Below are 11914 nucleotides of genomic sequence, written 5' to 3'. Positions count from 1 at the left end.
GGGTCTCAGAGTAAGGCTGGCTTTCTTTTGGAGATGTACAGTCACTGTGGTCACATAGCACCTGTGAGCGCTCACCTCTCCCCAGATGTGAACTCACCTGGGATGCAGTACCTGGTCCCCTCCAGCCAGGTGGGGCTGACCTGAGGGGACCAAAACTGGGATTGAGCCTGTTGGCCCAGCCATGGAATCAGAAGATACTGCAGGTGGACAGGGGCCTGGGCATCCTGGGTGTGGCTGTAGGGAGATGTAGGGAGCAGTCTTTGCAGGAAAACTGCTGGGTGCGAGGCCAGGGGACCACAGGCTGAGGTCTGGCTGCAGGGCCTTTCAGCAGGTCGCCAAGTTCCAGGCCAAGGGAGGACCCTGGCTCTGGGCACCTGGTCAGCAGCCGGGAGGGCAGGTGGGAGCTGAAACCCAAGGTGTAAGCAAGAGACTCAGGGAGAGACGAGACGGGTATTCATAGACGAGGAGTAGGCAGATCCCAGCAAACCCATCTTCAAAGACTGTGTCCTAAATCCTTACAGCTGGTTTTGTTTTCAAGAGCCTCATTTGACAAGTTCAGCACCTCCCAAAGCAAGATTTTAATCATCCCCACAGCCACCATCTTGGGAGCTCCCCTGTGTGGCCCCTCACAGCCGAGCTCCCTGTGGACTATCCCATCATCCAACAGAAACCTCAGGGAGGTGGCCCTCCGGTTCTTATCCCATTCCTCAGATGAGAAAACTGAGGCTCTGGGAGGTTAAGTATCTTGCTTAAGGCCACACAGCTTGTTGGTGAGAGAGCCAGGACTGGAACGAGAGTTTGACTCCAGAGACTGCGCTCTTAAAAAATAATTAGTTTTCAGTCATAGTCCTTCACATGGTTGGTCCACTGTTCAAGATGCCCAGGAGAGGAGGGTGGAGAAAGGGGGCCTCCTGCTCCCCACCCGGCTGCCCAGGTCCCTCTCGAGACAGTCAATGCTCATCCCTTCTTTGGTGTCCTTCCAGGGATATGTTTTCTGCCTATACATGCAACACACACACACACATGCATGCACACACACGTATGCATGTGCACACATGCGCAGACACATGTATACACATACGTGTACACACACACATCCATACATGCACCTACCTTCTTCTCACCTCTCCCCCCCACAAATGGTTGCTGTGTTTTCACTTTTTTTTCCTCCAGAATAATGGACATCAGAGATGATTAATTCAGTCCACAGAGAGCCTTTTCATTTCGTTTTATTTTTTAACAGAAGTCGACACTTTTTACCATGTTTCCCTGTCTGTCCAACAGGGTCCACTTCCAATAAGAATTAATGGGTTCCACTGTGGTAACTGTGCTAAAAAATTAGGAACTGACCACACTTTGGGGCCAATTTGTAAGACTACGGAACCAGCAGGATGTAGAAAAAAAGAATCTTGCCCAGGTTGGCATTATGTCCATTCGATAATTATGGGGACTCATCCCTTATTCAGGAGCCCTGGTGGTGCAGTGGTTAAAGAGCCTCACTGCTAACCAAAAGTTTGGCAGTTTGAATCCACCAGCCGCTCCTTGGAAACCCTATGGCACAGTTCTACTCTGTCCTATAGAGTCACTAGGAGTCGAATCGCCTCGATGGCAACAGGTTTTATCCCTATTCAGGGAGCACTGATGGCAAAATGGTTAAGCACGCTGCTAACCTAAAGGTCTGTGGGCCAAACCCACCAGCCACTCTGTGGGAGAGAACGCCTGGTGATCTGCTTTCGAAAAGATTACAGCCTAGGATACCCTATGGGGCAGTTTTGCTTTGTCACATGGGGTCGCTAGGAGTTGGTGCTGGCTGGACGGCACATAACATCCATTATTCGGAGGCTCCGAGTGGTGCAAACAGTTAAGATGCTCAATGCTAACTGAAAGGCCGAAGGCTCTAGTCCACCCAGAGGTGCCTTGGAAGAAAGACCTGGAGATCTGCTTCCAAAAAATCAGCCACATAAAACCCTATGGAGTGCAGTTCTATTCAGACACACGTGGGAGCCCCATGAGTCGAAGTCCACTTCACTGGCCACTAGTTTCCTTTATTCACATCTAGTCTTTCTGCTGGGCGGTGCTCCTTCCCCTTGACCGTCTTCCCTGTCTCGTGAGCAGCAGCTGGCCAGGGCGGATGGGGACGGGCACCCTGGGGCCGGAGCGCAAGAGGCAAAGGCCCACGTCCTCCTCCCTCACCTCCCCCAGCGGGGACCCGGAGGTTGGAGGGCGGCCGGCCTCTTTCCCGGCACCTGGGCACCTTCCCAGGCCTGGACAGACTCCGCGCCCACTAGCCAGCTGCACCTTCCCGCGCCGCCGCGGAGGGCTCCCGCGCGCCCTCGCGTGGCCGCAGAGGGCAGGGCCGAGCGAGTCGCTTTGTGCCGGGGTTTTCACCAGCGAGGGAGGGAAACAGGGAGGGGCTGCACGGGACTCTGACCCTGGGACGCTCGGAGAAGTCAACCTGAGCATGAGGGTTATTGCCGGCACCACAGTGGCCAAGCACTGCCTTACCCGACTGCCATAAAGCACTAATCACATTTAGAGTCTGTTCGCTCATGCGTTTTCTCCAGGGTGCCCGGAGGTGGACAAAAGGCACACGTGGTGGGAGGGCGGAGGTATAAGGGGGCGGGGGCAGAGGTGTAAGGGGGTGGGGGAGACAGAGGAATTAGGGGAGGGGGCAGAGCTGTAAGGGGGTGGGGGCAGAGACATGAGGCGTAGGAAGTAAACTGGGGGGACAGGCCCATTTGGGCTACCGTCACCGTCAGGGCAGTTTGGATCCTTGCGCGAGGGGCGGCTTCTGGAGGCTACACCTTTGGCCTTAGTGGTTGGTGCATAAACTTGAATAATCGTATTAACTGGTCTTCTCTGTAGGCATATGGGTATTATCCTATCACTGACAGCGTTGTACTTCAGGATAGATCTTGAGATGTTCTTTCTGGTGATGGACGCAACACCATTCCTCTTCAAGTTGTCATTCCTGGCGAAGTAGACTGTAAGATTGGTGATGGAAATAGCGCTTGTTGGAGGCAAGGATGGCAAGAGTTCATCTCACGTACTATCAGGAAGGGCCAGTCCCTGGAGAAGGACGTCATGCTTGGTAAAGTAGAGGATCAGGGAAAAAGAGGAAGACCCTCAACAAGATGGACTGACACAGCGGCTGCAACAATGGGTCAAGCATAAGATCGATCATAAGGATGGTGCAGGACCGGGCAGTGATTCGTTGTGTTGTACACAGGGTCACTGTGAGTCAGAACCGACTTGACAGCACCTAACAACAACAACAAAGCAAAGAGGCTGAAAGAGGCCTGGCCTGGGGTCCTCTCTCCCCTCAGTGGCAGCAGGCTGGTCAGTTGGTGGCCAGCAGCTCCGCCCTGGCCTCCTGAGTGGCATCAGGCAAAGAGGTGTGGGTTTCAGCGCCACTCTCCCTCCCCTCCCCACCCTGTAGCCTCTGACCTTGAGCCGAGGGGCATTGTGTGACCTTGACCAGAATTGTGGCCACCATCAGCCCCATCACCAAAGGGGCCCGGCTGCTGGGCTGGAGAGCAGCCCCTAAGAGAGGTGGAAAGTGGAGTCAGTGGGGGAGGGGAGGAATTTCACCCCTCCTGCCCTGCACAGCCCTGTGAGCCCCCGATGTCACTGCCTAACGCCCTCTCTCTGTCCCAGCTATGCTGGCCCCTCCCAGCCCTGCCCAGTAGGGCCTGTCTAGCCCCAGCCAGACACCACTGGGGGCCACTGTCTTGGCAATTTTCACCTGACCTTTGCCCTTTAGAAGTGGGTTAAGCGTCTATGCATATGTGTGGGGGGGAGGCCGATGGAGGAGACTTCGGAAAGGAACTCCCCACAGAGCCTTGCTGGAGACAGCGGCTTGACCACATGAAGGCATGTGGCCTCAGGCCAAGCAGCCACTTCTCTGACCTTGGGTCCCCCCTCCTAATCAAGGCTGGCCCCATCAGTCTGTGAGGCTTGCAGCAGGGCACCCCAGTGCACACACAGGCACACACTTGTGCAGCCATCAGGTGGCAGAGTGGGCCCAGCTGGGGAGCAGCAGGTGGGAGTGGCAGGTGGGGATGGCGTGCTGCCCTCGTCTGGGTGAAGCAGGTGCACGAGGGTGCTGAGGCTCCCGCCGTTGGCCTCGGGCACGATGCCCAGCAGCTTACACATGAGCTCGTACACGTGGACACTCTCCTCTCGAAGGGCTCCACCTCCAGGCTGGTCCTGAACCTGGGGCCCGCGGCCTGGAAGATGGTCTTCATGTCCGGTGCCCCGTTGTCAAAGCCATGCTCCCCGTTGTTGAACTGGGTGTTCGTTCTCTGCAGGGGAGGGGCGGGGGCTCTGGGCTCTTTGCAGGGGCCACCAGCCCTCCTGGATTCCCCCACTTGCTCCACCACGGTCCAGGGTGCTGGTGTCCAGGCTGGGCAGAGGATGTGGAGGAATAAAATGGACCGGGAGGGATCCTGAGGCTCGATTTTGCTGAATTCTGAGCCCCAGAGATCTGGTCCCCAAAGACAGAACAGGTGTGGAGACCCCATGAGATGAATGGGGACCCCAGGAGATTGCCTCCTTGAGAGCCTGGCTTCTCTCCCCAACTTATGTCCTCCCCCCGAGCACCCCTGTGGCTCTCTGCCTGTGGGGATCAGGCTCCCTGCTCTTGCCTTGCCCCTCGATGCCCCCTTATGTTGCACGTCCCCACACTCACCCTAAACACACGCCCCTCCTGCGTAGCGATGGGAGTTTCCTTTGGGTGGCCGACGTGCCCGTCGAATTGGGGCCTTCCTAAAAATACCAGTTGCTTCCGAGTCAGTTCTGACTCACGGCCACCCCACGAGTGTCCGAGTAGAGCTGTGCTCCATAGGGTTTTCAGGGGCTGAATTTTCAGTAGGTCGCCAGGGCTTCCTTCCAAGATGCCTCTGGGTAGACTGGAGCTTTTGACCTTTCGGTTAGCAGCTGAGCACATTAGCCATTTGTACTACCCAGGACCTCTGGCTGAAAATGTTGTGTGTCATCAAGTTGATTCCGACTCATAGGGACCCCACGTGACCACGTAGAACTGCCCCATAGGGTTTCCAAGGAGCTGTTGGTGGATTTGAACTGCTGACCTTTTGGTTAGCAGCCACAGTGTTTAACCAGGGCTCTGCTAAAAATAGCGGGTGCTTTTTATGCATCAAATAGAAGGAGACCCACCAGGCTAGTGGAGGGGCCACTCTATGGGCTGCGTACTGAGCAGTCACTTACCCTGTGGATGATGTAGCCGGGGTCGCTGTACATGAGCAGGGGCATGATCTGGGGGTTGTTGGCATAGTGGAAGGACTTGGGGAACAACTCCTTGTAGACGTGGAGCTTGGGGTGCATATCCCTGAGGACCCCGTATACCTTGTCCAGTTGTTCATCCTTGGGCAGCAGCATCCCATTGGTCCCGTAGTCAAGCAACTCAAACTCGATGTCCTTGAAGGTGAAGTTGGGGAATTTGTGGAGCTCCACCAGGTCGCTGGCTGTCTTGTTGATGGTGGTCATGCCGTGGTAGATGAGGTTGAGGCTGCTGGCCAGACCGCTCTGCTGGTTGCGCTCATGCAGGTAGCCCGTGGTCCGGTCTACCTGCCCCACGACGTCCTTCCTTTCTGCAGACTCGGGCCCAAACTTGTGGCCGGTGGAGTCGTGCTTCCAGAAGTAGAGCGTGACGAGGTCCAGGCCGTCCTCAGTGAACCACCTCATCACTGTGTCGATGTTGGCCCTCCACTCTTGCTCTGGGTCACTGACATGCCTTGGTAGGTGACATTTCCGCTGGGGTAGACCGGTCTTTAGACCCTGTCGGAGCGAGGTGATGTTAGGGCCGTGGGACCCTGGGGTCCACGCGCTCCACTTTTCCTGTGCCCACTGGCACAGCTGCCCTCCCACCCACTGTGCCCTATTTTTCTGCTGGCCCTGGTGATGCAGTGGTTAAGAGCTATGGCTGCTAATCAAAAGGTGGGCAGTTCAAATTCACCAGGCGCTCCTTGGAAACCCTATGGGGCAGTTCTACTCTGTCTATAGGGTTGCTGTCAGTTGGGATTGACTTGATGGCAATGGTTTTTTTTTTTTTTTTTAAATTTTACATTATCGTGGATGAAAGCTGTGTTACAGAGGGACAACCAGGGGCCAGTGGGCTCAAGGACAAATAAGGTGATGGATATAACAGTGTCCCGAGACATGAAACGTCCTCCTCGTCATTGTGGCCTGTGGCCACTGGCCCTGCCCCTGACCTGCAGCTGCCTCTCCCTGCTGGGCTCCCATCTGGGCCTGTGTCTGCCTGTCTGCCCACCATATCTCCACCCACCTACCCTCCCAGCCTTTAGTCTGGTCATCTGTTTATCTTTCTGGAAACTGATGGCTGTGTTATTTAGGAATCCATCTGTCATGTCCACCCGGCCTCTGTCTGCCTGCCCAGTCCCCAAAGCTACCTTCTCCTTGGACTGAACGCCCATGGCACAAGTGGGGTTGGACGCCGAGTGCGGGGCTTGGCATCTCTGCAGAGGAGCTGGCGAGGGCTTTGCTGAGACCATTCCCAAGCGCGGGAACTCAATCTCAGTGGGCACTTTGGCGCTCAGGTGGGCGTGGGCCTGGCTCATCATGAACCCCCTCATTTGGCTCTGAGGATGGAGGTTTCACCTGGGGCCAGGACGCCCGGAGCATTGCGAGGTGAGGTTCCTGAGCTCATGTTCCACCCCGCCCCCCCCCGTTTTATTTTAGTCTCTTAGAATCGAGCCGCTCAGCCTTGAGAGCGTGTGGGAAGGGCAAATCCTAAAGCCATTTTCTTTTTAAATTCTTTCTGGCTGACTCACATGTGTCTCCCTGAGCAGCCACTAGTGCCTGAGGGTCCATGGGCCAGGGTCCCCGGGGGCTGGGAGCTGTCCTCCTGGGTCCCACACCCCAGGGGAGGCCCCAAGGTGGATCTGGGCAGGGCTGTGTCCCTGGGCTTGAACTTGAGGCTGGAGTGAACCCAGCGGTCAGTCCTCGTGGATACCCACCATCCCTGCCTTAGCACCACTCTCTGCCGGACCCCTCAACATAGAGGGGCCTGTGGGGTTCTCCCAGGCTCCTCCTGCCACTCCCAGCTGCATCTGCAGAGGTGCAGGTGGCATTACCTGCCTCTGGGCGGTGACCCAGATGGGCAGGCTGCCGCTGCCCCGCCAGCCCTGGATGCCCAGCGTGGTGTGGTATGGCAGCTGCACCTTGGAGGTGGTGCTGTAGAACATGTCATGCACCACTCCGTGGTTCTTGATGTACCTGCCTGTGGGGAGAGGGCGGAGGGAGGGGAGCAGGAGCAGGGGAAGTGGAGGCAGGGCCGTGGGTGTCCCCTGAGCTTTGGGTGGGGGGCAGGCTGGGGGTCCGGAGGAGACTTTCTCACTCACTGCTGGGGGGAGCCAGCGTCCGACGGTCAGGCTCACAGCAAAAAGGCACAGCCCCTGATCCAAGGAGTCTCTGGGTGGTGCGAACAGTTAAATGCTGAGTTGCTAACTGAAAGGTTAGAGTTCCGCAGCCACCCAGAGTCTCAAGAGCAACCGCAGTTTTCTCGCCTGACCCCCCACTCCAGCGGCCTCTCAGGGATCTCTCCCGCAGGAAGTGTGCCCGGTGCACGGAGAGACACCTGTGCAACCCTGCCTGCTTTACAGAGAGACTGGGAGCGAACTGGAGGACTACCAGGGAGGACCTCACTAAATCAACCGTGGTCCTGCCATAAACAGAATCCTAAGCGGGTGAAAGAGAGCCAAGTGGAATGCTGTGTTTTCTGAATAGGAAAAAGTTACATGGGGAGGGGCATGGGGGCTGCGTGCCCCTTCCTTCCTGTCCCGGCGGGAAGTACAAGACAGCCCTGGGTGCACAGATGGGGATATGGTTGTGGAAGCCACAGCAGCAGTGCCCTGGGGCGGGGCTGGAAGGCAGGGATGGGACAGGAGGGGGACCTGCTCTCTACTTTCTCTTATGAATTGAATTGTGTCCCCAAAAGATATGCTGAAGTCCTAACCACTGTAGCTGTGAATGTGACTGAGTTGGGAAATAGGGTCTTCGAAGATGCTATGAGGTAGGTTATCATGAGATCATATGGAGTAGGATGGTCCTAATCCTATGTGACTGGCATTCTTATGAAAGAGAGACACAGACAGGTGACTGAGGAAGGATGCCATGTGACACCCTAGCTGCAGCCAAGGAACGCCTGTGGCTACAGAAGCTAGAGAGAAGCCAGGACAGGTTCTCCTGCAGAGCTTCAGAAGGAACCAACATGGCCAACACCCTGATCTAGGACTCCCAGACTCCAGAACTGGGAGAAGATATATTTCCGTTGTTTAAAGCCACCTACTTTGTGGGACTTTGAGATGGCAGCCCCCAGGACACTAAGGTTCTTTAATATCTTTTTGCACAGCTTGTTTTTTTTTGTTTTTAAACCTCGTGTCTGCATTGTCTGTTTAAAAAGCTTTAAAAGACAAGGGGTAGAGCCCTGGTGGCGCAGTGGTTAAAAACTCAGTTGCTAACCAAAAGGTGAGCAGTTTGAATCCACCAGTTGCTCCTTGGAAACCCTATGGGGCAGTTCTATTCTGTCCTATACGGTCGCCATGAGTTGGAATCGGCTCGATGGCAACTGGTTTGGTTTTGGTATGTTAAAAGATAAGGAAGCTTGGGTAGATCTGGCAGGGGCTTGGGAGGCAGACAAGGGGCAAGGACAGGAAGGGGAAGTGAGGAGGAAGCTGGGCAAAGCGTCCGCCAGGTTTGAGGGACATGGTGGAGGCGAGAGGTGGGAAAGCAGCAGGAGTGGCAGGCTCATCTCGCATCCTTCTGTCTCTCCACTCCCACTTGCTGCCTCCTATGGGGAGCCCTCTTGGATTGCTGTCCTGATTTTGATCACCCATTTAAGGACCCCACCAGGTGTTTTTAGCTTACCCTCCATCAGCTGGCACTGAGGAGTCCTAATGGTTTCCTTGGCTGGTCACATGTCTCCCTCGTGGAGGTGTCTCCTCTTGGAGCAAGGGCTGTGTCCCCCTTTGTCCCTGCATGGTGTCTGGGACACAGCTCTGTGCATCGGGGCCCCGTGAGCACTGGGATTCCTTCGGCTGGTTCCTCAGGCCCCTATCCCCCACAACCCATGCGAGGCCAGCGCTCACCGGTGACCAGGGTGAAGTGGCAGGGGCGGGTCGTGGTGACGAAGGCAGGGGTCATGTAGCATGCCTTCACCCTGGCGCATGCCATGGCGTCCAGGTTGGGGGTATCCACATCCTGGTCGTAGTTCCAGTGGAAGCCATCAAAGGACACCAGGAGCAGCTTGCTCCGGGACCCCTTCGGATGGGCACCCTGGCCCCTGGAGCCGGCAGGGCGGCCAGAGCCACAGCGAGAAGGGTGGCCAGGCGGCTCATGATGGCTCCGGGCAAGTGTCCACTAGCACGTCCTGGGGAGGAGGGCAAAGTCCCAGGGTCGCTCGCTAGCTGCCTGGTTGTCTGTGAACATGAGTACGCTGCACACCTGGCCTTAGAGAAGGACTCGCTGGCTGCCAGCTCGGGCACCTCCAGTTGGGTCCCCACATGGCGTGTAAAGTGGTGACCCATCTTTATCGCCAATAGTCCTCCTGCCTGGCCTTCCCACGTGAGGTCGGGGGAGCAGCACATTCCTCCCTGTGGCGGGGGCACACAGCGGGGGCCCCCTCCTGCACCTGAAAGCCCATGCCCCAGCTCTGGTGGTGTCTCTGTGCTCCTCCACCTCTGCTCGCTCTGACCTGAGTACTTGGTTTGGGGGTGCCCTCTCCAGCCATAATGCGGGGAAGCCCTGTGAGGGTGTGGGCCTAGGCTGGGGTGAAGGCCTAAGGGGCATCTCTACCAGGACAGGGCTTTGTCCTTGGAGGGCCCCAGCTGGCTGTCCACAGGTCAGCAAGGCTGGCCCTCATGGGGAATTGGGCCTGGGCCCTCTCCTTCCGCCCCTTGCCATGTACCTGGACTCCTGGGACTGACTGCCCGAGCAAAGACCCAGCCTTCCTGCACCAGAGAAGTGCCTGCAGTGCCTGCTTTTTTGGGCCCAGAGACAAAGGCCCAGAGGGGCAGAGCTGGAGTCTTCATGCCTGATGGACTCTCGGTCCCCATGGGGTCAGAAGAGGATGCCCTGGTCACACACAGGTCACATACGGAGCACAGGACAGGGACCTCTGGGTTCAGCGTGTACAGCTCTCTCCTCACTCCTTCACACACACAGCCACTTGCTTGTTCACTTGTGCACACTGTGGTTAGCTCTCACTCTCACACATACACTCTGTCCCCCCCACTCACTCACACTGTCTCTCACACGCTCAGTCTCACTCACTCTGTCACTCACTCGCTCAGCCACTCACTCACTCTCACTCACTGACTCACTCACTCTCTCTCACACAGACTGACACTCTCTCTCTCTCACCCACTCAACGAACACCTATTACACACATTCTGAGCCAGGCACGGGTTCTAGGTTCTGGGGATACATCAGAGAACAAGACAGCTGGTGCTCCTTTCTTCTTACGTTCTGATTAGGGGATAAAAAATTAAAATGAATAAACAAATTTAAAAAACTATGATAGTGACAGTCCCCAAAAGAAAATAAAACAGGGCGACATGATGGGGCCAGCTGGCTGGGCTGTGTGTAGGGGGCAGCACCTGATGGGTGGTCAGCCAAGGCCTTGCTGGGAAGGTGACCTGCGAGTGAATGACTCCGGGTGTCTCGAGCCAGGGGAACGGGCAGAGGAGCCAGTCTGAGGGGCCGCAGGGCCAGGTCAAGGGGGCCCGGTGGGCTGTGGTGAGGAGCCTGTGATTCTGAGCAAGTGCAGTGGACGAGAATGACACACATTGATCTAATGCGTAAAAACCCTGCTCCATTGCAGGGAGATGGATCAGATGAGGAAAGGTGGACGGTGGGCACCCTTGGGAAGGTGGCTGCCTGTGTCCAGGCAAGAGGTGATGGTGGCCAGGAGCAGGATGGTGGCTGTGAACGTGAACAGATGTGATGGATTTAAGATCGATGTTTTGCTAAAAGGACTTGCTGGTGGATTGCAGTGGGGGTGTTGGAGAAGGAGGAGGCAAAGGCAACTTGATTTTCTGCCTGAGTCACTGGGGGGATCAATACTGAGATAGGAGGATGGAGGAGAGGAGCAGGTTTAGGAGGAAGCGGGGAAATCGAGAATTCTGCTTTGGTTGGAGGTACCTCTGAGAGTCTGTGTGCAATGTCAAATAGGTGGCTGATCACCCTGTAAACATCCTTGAACTGTAAATCAGCATCCTGCTTCCTCTTGACTTTGGATTGGATGCAGCAAGCAGTCGCTATTGTCATGCGATTCTCATCTAGCCGGCACTGAAGGCCTTCAGGGGTATAGCCAGTGTTTCTGTGATCCAGGGACCACAGGTGTGGATTCTTGGGTATTGCCTCTCCAAACCTACCGAGTCACCCTCTGGGAGGATTCACACACTCAGCCACCACCCTACAGAATTCGTATGTGCACCAAGGTCTGAGAGCCACGGAGTAAGCCGGCCACCATACACAGATTCATGCAACCAACGTGTATGGGGTGCTTGCTATGTGCCAGGTATTAGGCAGGGCTGGGACCAGGGAACCATGGGCGGGTGCTGGTGGGTGACACTCCTTCCTTCATGCAGCTTATGGTCACCAATGAAAAATGCAGAGTATTGGTAAGCATAAATCGCGATGCATGCCACAGAGACAACACAGGGTGCTTTGGGAGAGAGTAACAGGGGTACTTAATTTACACTGGTGTTGAGGAGGGTCTGAGGACGGCTTCTTTGAGGATCCAGCACTCACGCCGAGACCTGCAGGATGAATTTAGCCAGTAGAAGGGTGGCGGGAAGACATTCCAGGCTGAGGGAACAGACATGGAGGTGAAGGAGTGCTTGGAGTCCCCAAAGGCAATGAGGTGAGGCCCCCA

General features: G+C 56.1%; 1 protein-coding gene across 1 annotated transcript; it reads right to left on the bottom strand.

Annotated features, from left to right (window-relative positions):
• Positions 1–3340: 3340 nt before the first annotated feature.
• ENPP7 (ectonucleotide pyrophosphatase/phosphodiesterase 7) lies at positions 3341–9563 on the bottom strand. The gene is given in 9 exon segments (XM_049861380.1): positions 3341–3543; positions 3996–4182; positions 4185–4304; positions 5227–5738; positions 5741–5781; positions 5783–5796; positions 7113–7258; positions 9126–9296; positions 9299–9563. Coding segments are annotated over 9 exon segments (1659 nt in total).
• Positions 9564–11914: the final 2351 nt, after the last annotated feature.

Source organism: Elephas maximus, chromosome 19 (genome assembly GCF_024166365.1).
Source record: "Elephas maximus indicus isolate mEleMax1 chromosome 19, mEleMax1 primary haplotype, whole genome shotgun sequence".
Classification (NCBI taxonomy): domain Eukaryota; kingdom Metazoa; phylum Chordata; class Mammalia; order Proboscidea; family Elephantidae; genus Elephas; species Elephas maximus.
The sequence above is the reverse complement of the archived record's forward strand: the minus strand, read 5'-3'. Positions and strand labels throughout refer to the sequence as shown.